Here is a 20,336-nt window from a genome sequence, read left to right as displayed (position 1 = left end):
CAGCCTTCATGTCACATTTGCAGACATCTTTGTAACACAGAGTTGGTCTGCCAACAGGCCTGGTGCCTAAAATCAGCTCCCTATAAAGCACATCTTTGGGGATCTGGCCATCTTCCATTGTGTGGACGTGACCAAGCCGCAGTAGACGTTGCTGAGACAGAAGTGTGGCCATGGTGGGAATGTGGGTTTGGAAGAGCACATATTTGTTTGAGACTCTGTCCTACAGTGTGATGCCCAAAATCTTCCTGACACAGGGCTTACATAAGGCATTGAGGTGTCGCTCCTGACAGGTGTAAGTTGCTTACGACTCACTTCCATAATGCAGTGTGCTCAACACACGAGCCCGGTAGACCTTCCTCTTGGTATTGGTTGTTAGCATTGCATTCTCCCATAGGCTTTTGGGGAGGCAAGTTGTTGCTATAGCTGCCTTACCAACACACCATCAATGGTTATGGTGGAGTCCTTTTCAGACTCACTTCACTGGTACTGAGTAAATTACATATGGCTACAAGGCACTAAAGGTTCAGTGACTGTCTATACAAGTGAAACTGATTGTTTCAAACAACATCTAACTCCATGAACTTTGCAAAGAAGCCAACAAATTGCCCCTCAGCTGACCATCATGAAGCCTAGGTAACCACCAGAAACTATCTGGCCTGACATCAACTCCTGTATAGATACAGGAACAGGTAAAAAACCATTGAGCACCTGCTAGAAAGACCTACATAATTGTCAATGCTATGTATTGCAGTGTTACATTTACCTAATCAAAATGCAGCATGTGTCAGGGCTAGCTGGCTTCCCAAACAAACAAACTTCCAAATTTTACAGTAATTTAAATATCAAGTTTGGAATAAAATGTGGACTGGAAACACTTGTACAAATATTAGCAAAGTGGCATTAGCTGTACTTACCTGAAAGCTTTGAGAGTAAGAAAAAAATGGGTCCCCGTGATGCAATATTCTTTGTTTCAATGCAAGAATAAGAGTATAATCTATGCTATACTGGAATTCAAAGCTTTCCTTACCAGTCGCTTGCTATAGAGTAATGCAGTGCTGCTGCCACTTGCAATGGCCCAATTAGTAAAGTTCATCACATGTTTCACCTGCTGTGACAGACCACTGATATCGTTCTGCTGCTGTATTAGCTTCATCTGTCTCTCCTTTGTTACAGTCTGAATAGAAACAGTACACACATATCCATTTTTAAAAAATAATACCAAATGCAATAATTAAAACATCTATCTATGCAATGTGTGGATACTTAGTACAGACATAAATCAGAAGTGTGGCTATAACAAATAGTGGGTAAAATCCAACATTTTGAGAGTGGACTTTTATTTGTAGAATAACTTTGTGCCATACTGGCACTGAGTGCTGACAGATCACTGGGCAGAACAAAAACAATTCATTGGATTCTGTTAATTGTTTTTTAAAATTACAATTATCATGTTGGCATGGACATGATCTGAAAATGTACACTGCTGAAAACTTGCTGAAGCTAAGTAAGTGGTTGGGTGGGAGACTTTGTCAGAACTCAAAAAGAAGAAAATTGGATATAATTGTAATAAATGATATTTAGTCATTGGCAATACCATCAATTTTTATTCAGTTTAATTATGACTGCACACTTCAGTCTCACAGATGGATTTATTTTAGACATGACTTCCTCAGTTTCCCAGTAACCATGATTGTAATCATTAGTGTTAGTTAAACTGCGTGCAACTATTTCAGAAGTATTTCCTTCCTATAATGCTGAAAAGTGTCGTTTATTTTAGATTATTTTAAAATATAAATGCTGGGTTGTATCCAGTGATGTTTGTGCATGAGCAGATTGAGATTCCAGTTGCACAAATAAATTATTACTATTATTATTATTATTGTTATTGTTATTATTACCTCGCCCTTTCCCTTTATCTCTGCTCCCCATTGCCCTTTGCATGCTTCCAAAATCTGCTCCAGAGGTTGGGGGACCCTTTGGTTTGGTGGATTGATGGGGCCTCAGAGGAGAAGAGGGGAAAATCCTGTTCTGCCCGATTATGGGCAATTCTTCCTACCACTGTAGCACTGGACAACAGAGCCCCGTGATGTCTGGTAGTGATCCCCAGCCCTCCAGAGCAGTTGTTTGTTTTGGGGTGGTGGTGGGATGATACAGATGGGATGATACAGAGGGCAGAAAGAAAAGATCCACTATGTGAGCCTGCCTTCTACTCACACAATGTTGGCTACATTCCATATATACAATTTTATTATTTTATACATTATCCACCTAAAAGATGCTCAAGGCAGTTCACAAAAAAGGGAAAAACATACAATAGGATTGTAACTGCTCCATAATTTTGCATTATGATTTATTTCTTCAAAAAGTGCTAATTTGATGCAAGTAGTTAAAGCTAGCTTTATATCTACATTTTGACCGAGTTTGGTTCAAGCAGTCATCACCTACTTAACCTATCAAATAAATATAGCACCAGCAATAAACATCCCCCATCCCATCCCATTTGGTGCTTGTTACCACAGAGCTTAGGGATTTAATAGCCTTGCTTTCAGGCATCGCAGTAATTTTATCAAAATTAAAGCAAAAAGTGGGGCAATCTATACCTCTGGGCATCACAAAGGAAGACATGGAATATGAATATGATTTATCATAATTTTGAAACACTGAAAGTCCTGTGAAGTTTCAAAGAACTCTACAAAAGCAACATCACAGTTATAGGTCACATTTTTACAAAAAAAAAAAATTTTACTATTTTTATTTTCCTGTAAAGAATCATCTAGTTCTAAAATTTCATTTGTTCATAAGAATTAATTAGTAGCATAATGACTGGATAGAATACCATTCAAACTGTGCCATTTCTAAATTGCAATTAACTTTTTTTTAGGAGCACAGTACCTTTGGGTGTACTAAAATTAGACTGCAATCCTATGCCCACTTACCTGGGAGTAAGCCCCACTGAACTCAATGGAAACTACTTCTGAAAAGACATGTATAGGACTGCACTGTTAATAGTGCCTTTCAGTGTCTTAGTCTTTCTCCTTAAAATTTAACAAGGAGAAGGGTATTCTATTAGGCTATTGCATTTTTTAAAAATTACAAGTATTCCCATAACAATAATTTGACCATAAAAATTATACCACATTGTGCATTTTGTGAATTATTTTCCTATTCAATATTTCCACTGAACTACATCTGGCTATGGAAACCATTTTGAGATATTGGTACCACATATAAGATCAGCATTTTAAAAACATTTTCTTTATGAAATATAAAAGCCAAACACGTAAAATCTCATCCAGACTGATTATGTCCGATTCAAAATGTTCTGAGCAACCCACATCACCAACACCCTTTCAACCTATGACAGGGGACTTGGCAATGAACAACCCAATATTGTAATGAGACACAAAGCTGCAATGTAGATGACTACTAATTTGTCATCCACTGAAAAAATAATAATCTGCATCCAAGTCAGAAGAATTTTAACTGTTAACTACAGATTCAATTAGTGCCACTAAAAGAATTCTGCAAACTGTACTTTCCCAAGGATGCTGTGAGCCATTAGGAGACCCCTCACAGAGCTACAAGCACTCTTAACTAAAGTTCCAAGAATTCTTTGAAGGAAGCCATGATTGTTTAAGTGGCTTAAGAGTGCTTTAAATGTATGGTATGGATGCGATCACACAAATCTGAAGGGTAGGACAAGTATCAATGAGAGATTTCAAATTTTAAAATGATGCATTCAACAAAGGGTAAGAAGATTTTTATAAGACATCACACGGAAAGCAGCACACTTAAAGTCATGTAACCGAGTGGCTCTGCAATTTGTGCCTTACTGAACTGTCATGAATATTTACAATCCATGTTGGTTTTAGGCAGGCATATTGAGAAAGGAACTCAATGGCCCTTTCTGCACTTAGCTAAGCCGTAGTTTAGGACTACATGAACAAGCATCAGCAAGCCTCAGGCACACATGCTCCCCACTTTCCTCCAGCATAGCCATGAACGCAATTAACTAGATTTCCCCATTGTGTGCAAACTGGGGGGAAATCTGGTTAGGTTAAACTACAGTCTGTTAACAAGCCAGGATCATAAGCCACAGTTTGACTCTTGGCTTGCTTGCTGCGTAATTTAAACTAACCAGAGATATTCAAAATTTGAATGTAATCATGCTTGGTAGCATTGCGTGTGAAATGCGCCAAGAATTTCATAATGGACAAAACCAACCACTGGGTTATTCAAGACAGAAGAAGCCATATACGTGCAAAGATCACAGCAGGATTCATGCTAAATATTTTTATTTATTTATTATGCATTTAGTTGTACCTCAAGCTGTTGTAGGAGAGCTTTTCCTTTTTTATTGATTTCATTAATGAGGGTAAAAATAGCCACTTTGATTTCCTGTTCTACTCGTTTGTTAGTTTCATTTACTTCTTTTATCCTGAAAGAGAGAAATGTGCTGTCAGGCAGTAGCATTGCAACATCTTTAACCTTTTTTCCCCTCAAGCAAAAATTCAACATATTATATAAATAGATACAGATTTATATGAAGTATGTTCAACTTCAGTACAACAGTCCAACCATATTTTCCATTCATTCTTAAGAGGAAAATCTTAAAAGTAATTTTGTTTTACAATATGGGACAACAACTTCCATCAACATTAAAATATCCTTCTATGTTTGTTAGATATTTATGTTTCATGTGTTATGAAATGTTTATTCTACTGCTTTCTTTGCTTTTTGGGGGACTAACTTAGCACAGAGAAACTTAATAATTAATTACTTAATTAATTAATTAATTAATTAATTAATTAATAAAAGGGGCAACCTGTTATTTCAATTTAATGTTCACCTCTCTGTCTGAAGCAGGTAGTTATTTGACCTCCTATAAGCACCGGCCTATTGTGCCACTGGTGTCATATTGATGTGTTGTGCTCCCTGGGGCATTATTAACTCCTATTTCTAACCTACTCTTCATCAATTGAGATCCCAGAGTAATGAAACACACTGCAGTGCTGCAGTAACTGCACATCTGGTATGCACATACTCTCCATCTTTAGCCGCAAAAAGCCAGGGAGGTTGCCTGGATGTTCTAGCTTGTTAGTGAGGAAGGCTCTCCCTGCCAAAGCTGCAAAGTGCATGGGCACACTGTTCTTCATTGAACAAGCACTTGTGAATCTGGTACAACAGATAACATTTGCAGAAATCTATTTGTACATGTGGATTCTGTTTGCTGGATCAGGCTGAATAGCTGTTCTACTTCCATCTTCAGAGGCTAGCATTTTAGTAATCGTATAAACTAGCCCATCTGAAGGAAAAACAATACCGTATAAGCATTATTATAGAAATAATAATAATCACCTACCTATTTTGCACCTGAGTAGCTGCAAAGTTAACATAATTCTTCTTTTCAAGGAGTTTGGCTAATAGATTCTCAATAGCACCCTTTTGATTCTGAAACGCTTCTTCCAAAAACTGGTACCTTTCCGAAGCAAAAGACAACATGCAATTATCTAACAGGAGCACTGCAGTAAGAGGAAACACTGGATTGAAATATAAGCTTGCTAACGTGAAAAGTGGCAGCTGCATTAATACCATTGGTAAGGAATGCTTAAAAGACAGGTTTGCAAATGGGGATTTCCGTTGTACAAAGAATCATAGAATTGTAGAGTTGGAAGGGTCATATAGTACAACCCCCTGCAAACAGAATGATCTCAATTGCCATTAGCAACACCTCTTAAAGGTAAAGGTACCCCTGCCCGTACGGGCCAGTCGTGTCCGACTCTAGGGTTGTGCGCCCATCTCACTTAAGAAGCTGGGGGCCAGCGCTGTCCGGAGACACTTCCGGGTCACGTGGCCAGCGTGACGAAGCTGCTCTGGCAAGCCAGCACCAGCGCAGCACACGGAAACGCCGTTTACCTTCCCGCTATAAAGCGGTACCTATTTATCTACTTGCACTTAGGGGTGCTTTCGAACTGCTAGGTGGGCAGGAGCTGGGACCGAAAGACGGGAGCTCACCCCCGCCGCAGGGATTCGAACCGCCGACCATGCGATCGGCAAGCCCTAGGTGCTGAGGTTTTACCCACAGCGCCACCCGCGTCCCAAGCAACAGCTATTAGTCTGTTTCAATTCTCAAAACAAAATCCAGTGTTTCTAGAAATCTAAGAATATATGTTGTGATTTTGTGAAAAATCATTTGCATTCTGCACAAATATTTTATCAGGAAGGTTGAGTTATGTGTTCATGCTGAATTGTCCGTTCATTGAATGGTTTGTTTTTGCTTCACTGATATTTTACTGTTTTTTAAAAATATTATGAACCACTTATGTATAGGTTATTCCAATACTTTATTAGAATAAAAAGCTCTGAGCTCAACCCTGGAAAAGCAGCTTAAGAGTATTAAATAATAATCAAATATATGGAATCACAATGAAATGGTCAAACTTTTGCAGAAGTTTGCACGTCAAATTTTTCTATCCTTCTCTGCTGCAGATGCCAGAAAATATTATTCATGAACATAAGTCTGTGAATGGGGGGATAATTATATCTGCTGTCTCATTTTATTACCAGGGTTCATGTTTCTGAAATTTGTACTGTACTTGCCCAGATTGCAATCTGTATTACATATGAATCTAAGCAATTGTAGTGCTCCATCTATAAGGCAAGAATAATACTGTGAGCTTGCCATCTTTATTTTAGTAAACCAGACCCAGCCAACTGGTTAGCAAAAAAAAAGCCCAATCGACTATCCATATACTGCTAATAATTAATGTCAAATTAATATTGTCAAAGTTTCTGAAATAGCATGTTATTCTAAAAATCTCTGACCAATCTAAACCTCAAGAATTTCATGCTCCAGAAACAACATAATGAGAATTTCCCTGAAGAACTAAAATATTTAAATAAGGAAGTTACCTTAGAAGTATGCCCTAGAAGGTGCCAAGATAACAGACTGAACACAAATATCCTAGCATACAGAGGCAGGCACTACTACACTGATTTTTTCCCCCTTATGCACAGCTTCCTATACCTCTAAGAAGTCACCAGTTTAAAGTTCAGCAGGGCGATCTTACAAACCAATTCAATGTATTCAGCTGGAAAACGATAAGTGTTTTCATTAAGCTGCAATAATGCTATAGAAGCGGAAATGTTGCAGATGCATTCTTCAAAGTACTAATCATGGAAGCTAAGACAGGTATTTTTGCTTAAATGATGCCTACATTTATATTTGACCAGAGGTAGCCATTTGCTGCATCAGATTTCTTTCATAAACTCTGTGATTTTGAAAGAATTAACATTCAGTGTTGCATCAATCTACGGAATGAACTCATGCAATAATAGCCTAATCCTTGTTAAAGTGTCAGCATCATCAGTGCCAATTCTATTAAAATATTAGCATCTAATTGCATACATCAGTTCACGAACCGTTAATTTTTTGTTCCTTTTCATACTCTGGCCTTGTTTACACATCACATTAAATCACAGTTAAATGAACTATGGTTTAAGTGAAGGAGCAGCATAGTTTAATGTGGTCCACGCTACTCAAAAAATTCTAGTTCCCAATTCACTCCTCCCCACTGTGATGCTGCCACACCAGAGAGGAAACAAGCCATAGCCTGGCTTTTCATTGTTCCTCTCCAAACCAAATATGAGAAGTAAGCCAAAAACAAACCTTTGCTCATAGTTTGTTTGGAGAGAAACAAAGCTTGAGCTACAACAAGAAGCTTGTTTTGTCCCCAGCAAGGCAGCGGCACAAGTGGGGACCTTGGACCACATGCACCAGCACACTACTTATTCAGACTAAAATACCATTTTGTTTAACTATGATTTAATATGACATGTGAATCAGGCTTTCGTCAGTCGCTCTGAGCATTTCCTTTTATAAGGAAAAAGTGGGAGAGAAATTTTTGTATAAAATAATCTATTTCTAAAATTGATCAGTTAAAAAGCAGTTGCTGATTAACTGGGCAATACATCGAAAATGTCAATTATTTTTAACAGATGTACTTACAAAAATGGCAGGTGCTGATGCCCTCCTTTTGAACACACTTTCCCTTCTCTACCTCACACTGGAGGAAATGCCTCTTCTAAGATGGTACTTGCTGCACACATCATGTAAAATCAAGATATGTTTCCCCACAAAAATATTGCTTTATTCATGTACAAATGTGTAATTTAAATTATCAACTAAAATTCATGTGATTAAGATTTCTTTAATCTGATGACTGCTCTATTGCCACTTAGAATCAGTACTGGAATTAAGAGCCCAAAGCACCACCAGGCCAAATCTATCTGCTACAGACACAAAGTTCACACATTATATAGCAGTAATACTTGAGGACTGTACACTACTTTAAATGCATCTGCTGTGTGAAGAAACAGCATAGGAATAGAAGAAGAGCCATACCTATGTTCTTTGTGTTCCAGTAACTGGCAGTCTCTGCATGTCAGTCTGTCACAAGTTTCACAGAAAAGTTTTAGCTGTTCTTGTTTGTGCACAGGACAGAAAACATGACGCTGACCAGATGCTCCAACAGCCTCTGTGTTAAAAAAGAGAATTTTTGAATTTTAATGTAAAGATTAAGTCAGTCTACAGACTGAAACTGGCAGAAGAGCGTCCAGAGCTCAAGGAGAGTTAATGCCATGGAAGAGATCCCCATGCAGAGGCACAGACTGCTGACTAGGAACAGTATCAGGGCCCACCATTTCTGTCTTTCAGTTTCTTTGGATTGGGAAAGTGCTATGTTCCACTTCCCATCTATTTTGGCTATTCACTCCTTTCTCAGCAAATACCCCTCCCCTCCAAAAAAGAACCAAACACTGTGTTACTTTTGTTGAACTTCTGCCTTCAGCACAAAATCCCTTCCCAGTTTCATTTAGGTCCTGCATTAAGGGAAGAATCCAGCAGCATTAACACCCACCTTTGGCAGTTGCCTTGCAAGACATTAAAGGGGGTGTTGCTTTTGGTGAATGTTTGTGGCCTAGATCTCAACCAGAGAAAGGTATTAAGATGGTGGAACCACATCTCCGTTATCCCGCTAATTAAAACTATCCTGCCTCACTAACTACTGCCCTATTTTCCTACAATTATTTATCTCTAACCTCTGAGATAATCTCACTTGCTCCAACTACCTTGTGTCTCCAGCTACTCCAACCAACTCTTTTCTCAGCCTTCAACAAACTGCCTTCCACTTCCTACAGTTCATTGAAACTGCCTTAGTCAAAACCACCCATTTCCATTTCCAGATCCAAATAAACATAATAATGTTACTTTTCTTACTTTCATCTTAAAACACTCTTATATTTATTAATTTATATGCCACTATAAAGCGGCATAAAAAGTAGGCCTCTGCCCTGTGGAACATGTAATCAAATATTTGACACACTGTCTCTGCTGGAGGAAATGTTAGAAGAGGGAGAAGAGAGGAGAAGGAGGCAAGTGTAAATTGGAAGAGTATGGATTCCGTTCAGTTACATATACTTCAGCTTAGCTTCGGTAATGGAAGAGGAATAATATGCAAGCAAGCATAAACGACCCAGGTAAGTCTTCATCACTTATAAATGGTTAAACACAAGCATTGCACGTTGTGAGTTGGTCTAAGATTGCAATAGCAGGGACAAAACTAATAGGGTGTATCCACTAACCCACCTACAACAATCTGTCTTCTGACTAATAAACTGCCAGAAATTACTTGTCTTCGTATATTTTACTGATACTGCCAAATTACATTAAGGAAACAGACTTTTTGTGAAAGTTTACTGCCAATGTTTAAATGTTTTTTATTAATGACTGGACCGTTATTGTACTTCAGAAATATCCAAGAATTGTTTAGTTTTCCAATGGGAAACCATGGCCCTAGCATCAGAAAATGGACAGCAGTAGGTAGCCAGGTATTGAACTTAGCAGCAAGGGTGTCAGAACTGTACCATGGGCTACATAACAACAGCAAATAACACAATAGCAAATAACAGCAAATAACACAAAATACTTAATTTCATACACGGCTAAGTCCTTTTCAACAGCCCAATTGAAAAGGACTTAGCCGTGTATGAAATTAAGTATTTTGTGTTATTTGCTTTCCAATGAAGTCACAATTCAACAGCCTCTCTCTGTTCCAAAACACAAAAATTACATGGATTTTCAGTATCCTAAGCTATCTATAGAGTCAGAGCTATTCTTGACAGTCATGTATTAAGTTAGAAACTGAAATTTCACCTGAAGAGACATCTTCTTTCTTTCTAATCATATGATCCTTAGTAAATTTAACTCGTTGATGAGCTTCTATGCAGGTTTTGCACAGCCATTCTCCACATTCCACACAGAAACCAACAGCACTAGAATTATCTTCACAGCTGGTGCACACCTAAAAGCCGGGGGAGGGGAATATTTTCAAATGCTGAAGCTTTGACACGTCAATCCAAAAATTACCAAAATATTTTCTTACACAAGACAAAACTCAAATCACATTGCAAGGAGAAAAGAGTAGAAGTCATACCTGTTCTGATTTCTCATCGGAGCTGCTGGGTGCTTCAGATGTGTCTTTGACAAAGTAGTTATCTACCAAATCTATTTGCCTGCATTCCTGGCGACAGATTGGACACCTGATCACACCAACTGCAACAAAAAAGGGTACTTCTTACACTTTACTGGATTGCCATAACTTGATTTTAAAAATCATCATAATATTTGTAATTAAAATACAGAATCTTCTTCCAAACCTATTAAGCATAATATGTCCAAGGACAATGCATCAGCTCCAAATAAGATAATGTGTTTCACAAAATATTTCAAATTCCTGTAAGGCACAACATTTATTTATTTTTAACTATATCGATAACCTGGGAGCTAACACACTAACAGTGCTCCATAAAGTTTCAGAACAGTTGGTTTTTATTACGCCATACTTCATCAGTTCTCAGGGATATTGCAATTTATGAAACTAAATAATTAGCAGCACAACAAATACAGGTTGGTGGCATTTTATGAACAACTCTTCCAAGCTGTTTTTGATCCTTTCCACTTAGAGGGTTGGATCCAGACCAAGTTGAATGAAATTAAAATTACGTAGTAACTTTGATTTCAGTAGGCCCTGATTTAAGTTACACTTAAATCAGTGGAAGCCAAGTACAACTAACTTAATATGGATTTATCCCATTGTTTCCTCAAAACAAAACAGTAAGGCATGAACAAATACTGGTTGATGTTTGCAGCTTGCTTGGTGGGAAGCAAACTATGAGCCCAGGTTCAGACAACAGGATAAGCCCAAATCTGGCTTGTTTCACTCATGATGCAGCAAGACCAACAAGGAATGGAGTAAGAACTTTTCAGCACACTGAACATCATGCACAGTCATGTTAAATCAAAGTGTGTGCTTAACTTTAGTTTAATATGACATGAGAACTGTGTCGAAGTCTATAGTCTCATTCACATGTACTGTGAAGTCGAACCATGGCTTGGCATGAATGTATGAACATGATAGCTCCTGGGGACAATATCGCAGGCACTTTGCTCCTCTCTGTGCATTTTAGCTCTGCACAGCAGTGCCACATGAACCCATAATCAAGGTATCTCCTTGCGAACTATGACCTGTAACCATAGGAAAAACCTTGGCTACTGGTTATGAGTAAGCAGGAGAGATCTTAACCATAATCTCAAATTTGGATGACATGCAAAGCCAAACCTAGGCTTAGGTGCCATGCTGCGCTGAGACAGGGAGCAACAAAGTGGCTGCAATCTCCCCAGAAGCCAACAGCTAAGCCATTAAGTGAAAAGTTCTATGTACAAGAACAGCTCATCACCTCTGAGGAAATACTTGTCTCAATATGTCCAGCACCTTTCTGGGCCTCAGAAGGCTGCAAAAGGCTGCCTTTGAGGAAGATCAAAATGCATCTTTCTAGGAGCTAGCAGGTTCACATTTTCACAGTAAATCATTATCTGGCTTACTATGATACAAGAACCAGATCTATGTCACATTACTAAAATAGCAATCACAATCAAATATATGCTGATGTGCCTTTTGATGAAAGACCGTAATAGTTCACAGTACTCATTAGTAGGATTTAAATATGAAACAACAGAAGTCTGACATTTAATGAATGTTTGTATTATTAATAATATGCTATTAGTTTGAGCTTTCTTCTGCTCCATTTTCAATAATGTTTGAGAATACAAGTAAAACAGTCCCTAAACAAGGACTCTACATTTTCAAAATGGATATGTGCCAACAGATACTGTTCTGCCTTATGCAAACACATTCTGGGCAGAGCTTAAATCTGAAGAGGTTTTCTCATCAGTGTTCAAAATTCCCCAGGCACAAATCGTGTTTTGTGACAAGTGCGGGTTCAACTGCGGCCATGTGGAAATCTCTGAATGCCAGGCTGCATTGCAGGGGGGTTAGACCAGATGACCCTCGTGGGTCCTTCCATTTCGACATTCTATCATTCTATGATTTCCTGTGCTACTTTCTTGACAGCCAAAGGATCTTAGTGGCCAAAGGGAGGTAGAAGAATTGTGGTGCATTTAGCATGGAATATAGTAAGTTTTCCAACAGTCCTCTCCTAGCCAAATGTTGCTGCCTATCTTGAGGATACAGTCTTCTCCAATTTCAAAATTAGAGCTGTTTTTAAGGAGTTGAGCTGGTTTCTTTATCATCAAAGTATTAAAGGTTGAAGTTAGGTTGATACATTAATTGTGCATCTAAAAAACAAAACTATTTCCATAATTAACCCCTGTGGAAGATCACAAGGAGGTGAGAGGAGCCAAGTGACAACTCAAAAACATTTTGTGTAATTAATCTTCCAATTGTTAAAAAACCTACAGCAAACACATAAAATTGAAGAAATATCAAGAGCATTGTTGGATAAAAGCTAAGCTATAAATGGAACAATTAAATACAAATAATTATGTGGTACCAGCCAATACTATAAAACTGGTAAAGCAACCTTTTTTTAATTGGACAAACTTTTTGCTGGCATAGAAACAGGCAAGCTTTCAAGTTACATTTTTTAAAAAAACTCACCAGGCCAAAATAAAAATAAAAATGGAAAGCCTATGCTCCATGTATCGGTCAAATACATAGAACAGATTTAGTACCAGTCTGAATATTTGCTTATTTTTGTACAATCTTATCTGTGTGTACTTAGGTAGGGAAAACCAGGAAGTGATGTAAGAAATGGGGCGCAGCCACAGCACACTGCTAGATTTTTCCCAGCTGAAGAACATGAAAGAAGCCCTATCTATTATACCAATATGATGCTTCCTACAGCAACCAAACTGATAGCTTCACAAAGCTCACAAGCAGGACATAAACAAAATATACCTCCCACACCTTTGCTCCCCAGCAACTGTTCAGTGGCATTTCATAATTGAACATGGAGGTTCCTTAGACCCACCAGGCCTATGCTCCATGTATCGGTCAAATCCCTTTAAAAAGTCGTCTATGAGCCATTACCACATATTATTATAGATACAAATTCCAGGAATTATGCACTGTTAATTTATTTTGTAAAATTTATACACCGCTTGCTTGTAAAAAAACAACAACTGAAAGCTGTCCTCTCTCATTACTGAATTGCCCGAAGCTCCAGTATTGAGAGGGAGAAACTATTGTGTCTAGCCACTTCTCTCACAAGATGAATAATTTTATAAGCATCTATCAACAAAAAAAAGTATGCTATGGTTGCACTGCTAGGAGTGAGGGACAGAAGCATAGGGGCATGTGTTTTCAAAATAAGTCATTATTTTATTTAATCTATTTATATACCACCCTTCAGTTCAAGGCTACTACAATGGAGACAAAGAGAACTGATTTGGTATATCAAAAGCAAGACAAGCAACATACCCTTCAGAGCATGGCGAAAGAAGTAAAGTTAGTCTTGTTTTAGGGCTGCCATATGTCTGGAATTTCTTGAACAAAGCCGGGATCCATCTGTCAAAAATGATGTCTGATGGAATTTTCGAAAAGCAGTTAAAATGTTCGGGGAAACCCAGGCATATGGCAGTCCATATCGGAAGTTTTTATTTTTTTCGCAAATTTCCTGAAGAATAGTTTAAAAACTTATTCTTTTTTAAAAAAATAAATAAATTTTGCAAAGCTCAACAACTTAATTTTTGTGTCCTGATATACGGCAACCCTATCTTGTTTTCTCTGATCTGCACTTCATCCTATGATGCCTTTTTAGAAATATATTGCTTGAGCTAGGAAAAGCCAGCATAAGTGAATCTTAAAGTTCTTACACACAACTCACAGCTTTGTTGGGCTTCCCAGGAACCTACCAACTCATGAGAAAATAGTTCCTAGTCTTCTTGGTTGCAAAACTGGCTGGGCTCCACAAATCCAGTTGCCAGCACCCATTCCCACTTCTCTATAAACTACAGAGGTATATTGCAAGAGAAATCCCTCACATCATGCTGAGGTTTTGACAGAAGCAGTGACTGCGGCTTGCACTGCTTCTGTTTTAATTTCAGCAAAATTCCTGCCCAAAGTGAGATAAGATCCACCCACTTCCCCATCATCATTGGGCAGCAGACTGTTGAGAAAAATATTTTCCACCACTTTGTGCCCTGCCTTGAAGACTGAAAGAACTGACAGGAGTCCTCCTTGCTATTTCCCCAGTGCATAATGTGAAGTGGAAGTCAAGTCTCTGTGCAACCAACAGTGGGGAAAGGAAAAGCACTAAAGGGGCATAAACATCTTTCAATTTTTGTAGGGCTGAAGGTGACAGATAAGATCCACCCTACCCTCAAATCCTCTTGTGTATTGCTGCTGCTGCTAGAAGGACTGGTGTTTATCAGTGAAACTTTCTGAAACGGTTCTTTGAAGACTGGGAATAGAGAATATGCTAAAGCAAGCATAACTGTGCAATCCTAGCCATGTCTACACAGAAGTCAGTCCTACTGAATGCAATGGGACTTACTGCTAGGTAAATGGGGTTAAGATTGCAGCTTAAGTTATCACCTAAAGTTCATTGCAGAAAATGGTTTGCACTGTTACATGGAAAAAATGAATTTGCCTTAATCAAAACTACTCCCCCCCACCACTTCAACACTTTAAATAAACTACTGGTATTTTTAATCACAATGGACCTAGGTCGGACCAAGTAAACTAACTCTAGCAAATAGTTTCTAAAAGTAATTAACTCTTTAAAAACCCAAATATCTTGTGGTACCTTAAAGACTAAAACTGTTATTGCTACCTGCATTTGTTTTATATTTTATTTATGAATGGCAAAAGAAATATGATATAAATTTATTGTGACATACAGCTTTTATGGACTAGAGTCCACATAGTCAGATGCCTGAAGTATTTTCTTGAGTTGCTGGTATAAATATGCATAGCTTGCCGGGGGATGGGGGGGAATGGAGACTGTAAAATGCAGAAATTAAAAACTGTTACAATGACATTATTAACAGTGTTTGTGGGAGTGATAAACATTCTGGCACCGGCAATTTACGCGGATGAGAATTAGCAATATATTTCTATCACTTTGGATGGATAACTGCACTATTCACTTACTTCTGATTCAATGACTAGATGATCAAATAAAACTTTAGATCATATCCAATGACATCAGCAAGCCAATAAAATGTTTTAAATTGTTTCAATTTCCATGCCAACTCATATATATGTTTTATGAAGTTAAGAGAATGTTTGAAAAGCACATTTCTCTTTTTTATAGCATTGAGAAAGACAAACGAGGAACATAAAGCACACATGGGAAAGAGAAACATTGTTGTCACTAATGAGATCTGGCCCAAAATCAAAGATCTGCTTATCTTCTAGTCCAGTGGAAAGAAACCTCCAGCCCACAGGCCTATTTAGGCTTGCCTGCCTTGGAGATTGGCACATCTGGATGTTTGGGGACAAACCACACCCACCTTTCTAGGGCCTGATGTCATATATAACCTCAGGTGCATGAAGCGACAGCTAAAACAAGGAAGTATTAGGAGCGCAATAAGTGCGCTCACATTCTTCCTTTGCATCCCATACTTGAATTCAAGATGTGGTTCAAGCTGCACCTGCAAAGGGAGAAGGAAAGAATCGGGAGCACACTCGTCTACCCATGTACAGTGGTGCCTCGCAAGACGAAAAGAATCCGTTCTGCGAGTCTCTTTGTCTTGCGGTTTTTTCGTCTTGCAAAGCAAGCCCATTAGCGGCTTAGCGCTATTAGCGGCTTAGCGGGCTTAGCGGATCAGCTGATAAGCGGCTTAGCGGATCACCTGATAAGCGGCTTAGCGGATCAGCTGATAAGCGGCTTAGTGGATCAGCTGTTAAGCGGCTTAGCGGTTTAGGATCAGCGGATAAGCGGCTTAGCGGCTTGGGAAAAAGGAGGGGGGAGGGGAAAAACCCCTCAGGAACTCGCAAGACATTTTCGTCTTGCGAAGCAAGCCCATAGGAAATTTGTTTTGCGAAGCACCTCCAAAATGGAAAACCCTTTCGTCTAGCGGGTTTTCCGTCTTGCGAGGCATTCGTCTTGCGGGGCACCACTGTACTATCTGAAATCTGGCATTGGTTGCCAGATGTGAAATATTGATGTTATTTTCAGCTCTCTCACCCCACTATGTGGCCACTAATTCATTTCCCCCTTTCCCATATAAATAAAAGGAGTAAATCTACAGAGCATTCTCAGACATAACCTGACCCTCTCCCACCCCAAATTATGAAAATTATCTCTCAAGTTACATGTCTCCCACACTGGGCTTATTAGGTGCAAGGAAAAAAAGTGAGAAGGAGAAAAGTCAGAGTTTACAGTTGAGGAGGGGAAATGTGACCTGGAAAGAAATAAGCAAGAAGAGAGCATGTGCCATTCCAGACCTCTGCTTGAGTCGAAGGCTGTGGCTATGAGAGAAACAATAACCCTTTGGGGACTCCATCACAGTCTCAGGTTATATGTGTGTGTAAATAAACCATATAGCATAAAGACACAACAATCTCCACTGTACCCAAAAGGAAACACAAACCCTGGGTAAGTGTCTGGAACTCCTGGAATCTCACAACACTTGGAGATTGGGATGGCATGCAACCATATTATAGTGGGCAGAGAGTGGGCCCTTAAATAAGAAATAAATAAAAACTATTGTTAGGAGGACAAAAGCAAACGGTATAATTCAACATCACACTGTTACAAATGTTACATCTGCACAAGTCCATCTGTTTGCCAGATGGAGCAATCCCCTCTCTCCTTCCCTCCCCTCCGTGTGCTATTCTGCGGGTTTCCCTGACCTGCCCACAGCTTGGGGGGGGGGTGCACAGGGGGAGCAGAGGGGAGAAATCCCCATTGTGCAGGGCTTCTGATGACAGGGATTGTTAGGTGAATCCCACCCAAAGTCTTGCTGCACCTTAAATATATTGTGGCATTACCTCATGGAATAAGATATTTCCCCTACAGGAACCACATGTGCAATATTTATTGTTTACCTCAACATAAATATGGCTAAGCCTACATGTTGTTAAACACCATTTAAACAATAATTTATAAAATATGAAAACTGTGTTTGCCTTGTATGATACAGAGGAAAAATGTGTTTCACACACCTTGAGATTCTTTTTTACAAGTTTTAATTATAAAATGACATAAGCTTTCATAGATGCCAACCCACCTCTGATGCAGTAGGAAATTGTAGAAGGCATTCTACCATTCTAAAATTCTTATGCAGAATCTTTAGAGTGTGCAATGAATTAATTGCTGTTAAGCCCTCAACTAATGCAGTCAAATTTCTGTACAATGGTACCTCGGGTTAAGTACTTAATTCGTTCAAGAGGTCCGTTCTTAACCTGAAACTGTTCTTAACCTGAAGCACCACTTTAGCTAATGGGGCCTACCGCTGTTGCCACACTGCCACCGCGTGATTTCTGTTCTCATCCTGAAGCAAAGTTCTTAACCCAAGGTACTATTTCTGTATTAGCGGAGTCTGTAACCTGAAGCGTATGTAACTCGAGGCACCACTGTACAGAGGAAACAACTAGCCACTCAGATTCATGTGAATGCAAGGAAACATTAAGGAGGAAGAAGAAAGCAGAAGGAATAGCTGAACTGAAAAGGAGAAATGTCAGAGGTGTTGCTGCATATTCTGGCCCTTCCCTGTCATACACCCTAACTCTTACCATCATATCAAGTCCTCCTTCTAAGCCAGGAAGCCTCTCCTGATCAACTCCAAGGCAACAACTTGTTTTACTCTTTTAATAGTACCTCAAGCTTCATCCAGTCACTACTTTTTGGAAGACTTCCTTTAGGTTACTTCTATAACATGTTCCTTTATAAAAGTTAGCAAACATACATCAGAAAAAAATAACATTGCACACATGGTTTTAGTAACCATCTTCCATAAGTTATTAGTTTTCTTACATATTTACTATACAATGTATAAAATCTTATTTGACTGCATTTTGTCATTGTCACCATCATTTTGCATTCTAAAGTATTACAGATCTTATGTGGCTTTCGAGCTGCAGTGTACCACTGTGAAACTTATCTTTAAAAATTTCACTATTGCATGATAATTCTCAAAACTCTGAACCCAAGCAGCTTTTCCTAACTATCTTTGACAGTTCTTTTGTGGCTCTTTCTACCATCATTTCCCAGACCAGTGGTGTGTGTGCCATGTGCAGACATGATGGGCAGCAAAACTGGGGCAAGTAATCTAATAATGAAGAAGATGCCCAAGCTGTACAACAAAATTGTGCCAGCCACATGTCTATTAGTGAAGAGACAGTGTGGAGGCTTCAGAAACAAAGGAGAGACCTCATGCAGGTTCATGTGGAAGGAGGTGCCTCCTTAGGAGTTAGTCCACCTCAAAAGGTTGCTGCAATGATAAAATAGGCCAGGGGACAACCTCCCTCCCTTGAACTTGTTATACTAAAAGGATTATTTCACTAGATGTAGCCTTGGGCTTAATGTTTAGCCTTAGATGTAATTGGGAGATGACTATCTCTGAGTATGTGACCTCATTATTAAGGAACATTGTGCACAGATCTGGTATGAGAGTGTTTCTGCTCTGATGAACATATTCCTTGAGTCCCAAAACTTCTTTCTGAAGAAATATTTGTGTTCTCATCCCCACTCCCCTTCATTTAATGCCTCTTTCCCTAGTCATTTCCACTTTGGTATTTTTCACCGAGTCCAAACATTCTGGTAGATGAAAGGAATGCTCTCCTGAAGCACTTTTGAACAGAGACAATCCTGATATATCCTAAAGTGGAGGTATGCCTCCATAGATGCTATGCAGCCACTTCTCAAAAGCAGACCATTTGTGTACAGCATGGTTTTTTAAAAATAATAATAATAATAATTGACGCACCTATGAAGCACTGAGTGTTATAGGTTTTAATGATAGCATAACAATAGCAAGAGTTCAAATTAATCCCTAGAGAAATTGTAATTATGTTTATAACATTTAGTTCTTAGAAAGGCTGCCAATTAGTTACTACTTACATTTCATACATAACAGCAACTGTGCTATTAAGCTGCAACTATTGTCTTAGTCAACTATGAAGTTCACTGAGTGATCTTGGGCAAGTCACTATTTCTCATTCAAGCATTTGTCACAGGTTGTGGTGAAGATACAATAGAACAGCGCCCAACCAGTGTTTGAAACTAGCCTGACTATAGACTACTTGGGACCAGGTAAAGATGCCAGGTGCCAGGATGGTGTCTGACATCTCCACATCAGGAGGTGTATGCCTGTGGATCATTGGATCTTGACTGTTTTCACACACTAATACCACATCCTGTAGAATTCTATCAGTTATATTTTATCTGCACAATCAGAATGAATTTCAGGAACCAAAATGCTTTTTCTGTGCAGCCTGAGCAGGAGCAGCGAACAACATTATAGTTAACTGTTGTCACTTGTCTTCACTTACCCCACTGTCCTGCTCACAGTGGTGAAGAATAAATATTCTTAGGTTATGAATGGTCTGTGTCACCACTAAGAAAAAGAGCTGGAATAGACAAATATATATGTGGACTGTCCCTGGATAAAATGACTCAAAGTTTTTAACCTTGCTCAAGGTTGTCATACAACTAGCCAGATGTTTAACTGAGAATCAATCACAGTCAGTCCATCATTCAAAAAAATAAGACTTTATAGTCTTGCCCCCAAATGTCAACTAGACATTTTGTTTTGATTGTAATCTTGGTTTAAGGAGCCATTTGGTGCCTAGCTTATAAATCTCAGTTTCTTATACTGTCCCCAGTACACCATGCCCCTCAAGCTCCTTGGAGAGCGACAAAAATTAAAATTAAAAAATAGACAAATGTTAAATAGGAAGGTAGTTGGTGGAATTTAGTATTATTGCAACATTGGACATGAGTATTAGGCATCTTTCGGAGCCAAGCAT

General features: G+C 38.8%; 2 protein-coding genes across 8 annotated transcripts in view; both read right to left on the bottom strand.

Moving 5' to 3' along the window:
• The window catches only part of BCAS2 (BCAS2 pre-mRNA processing factor), a 203,184-nt gene that overhangs the window by 157,057 nt on the left and 25,791 nt on the right, over nucleotides 1–20,336 (bottom strand). The gene's annotated exons all lie outside the window — the stretch shown is intronic.
• The window catches only part of TRIM33 (tripartite motif containing 33), a 53,571-nt gene that overhangs the window by 22,659 nt on the left and 10,576 nt on the right, over nucleotides 1–20,336 (bottom strand). For all 7 annotated transcript variants that reach the window (XM_081194666.1, XM_081194667.1, XM_081194669.1 and 4 more), the window contains exons 2-7: nucleotides 10,494–10,612; nucleotides 10,214–10,361; nucleotides 8,405–8,537; nucleotides 5,363–5,479; nucleotides 4,324–4,438; nucleotides 1,028–1,174 (exon numbers count right to left, since the gene is read on the bottom strand). In XM_081194666.1, the coding sequence (XP_081050792.1) occupies nucleotides 1,028–1,174; nucleotides 4,324–4,438; nucleotides 5,363–5,479; nucleotides 8,405–8,537; nucleotides 10,214–10,361; nucleotides 10,494–10,612 (779 nt within the window). The remainder of the gene's footprint in view (nucleotides 1–1,027; nucleotides 1,175–4,323; nucleotides 4,439–5,362; nucleotides 5,480–8,404; nucleotides 8,538–10,213; nucleotides 10,362–10,493; nucleotides 10,613–20,336) is intronic.

This window comes from Podarcis bocagei (assembly GCF_964188305.1).
Source record: "Podarcis bocagei genome assembly, chromosome: 5".
NCBI classification, from domain to species: domain Eukaryota; kingdom Metazoa; phylum Chordata; class Lepidosauria; order Squamata; family Lacertidae; genus Podarcis; species Podarcis bocagei.
Note: the sequence above shows the minus strand (reverse complement) of the source record. Positions and strands in the feature narration are given on the sequence as shown.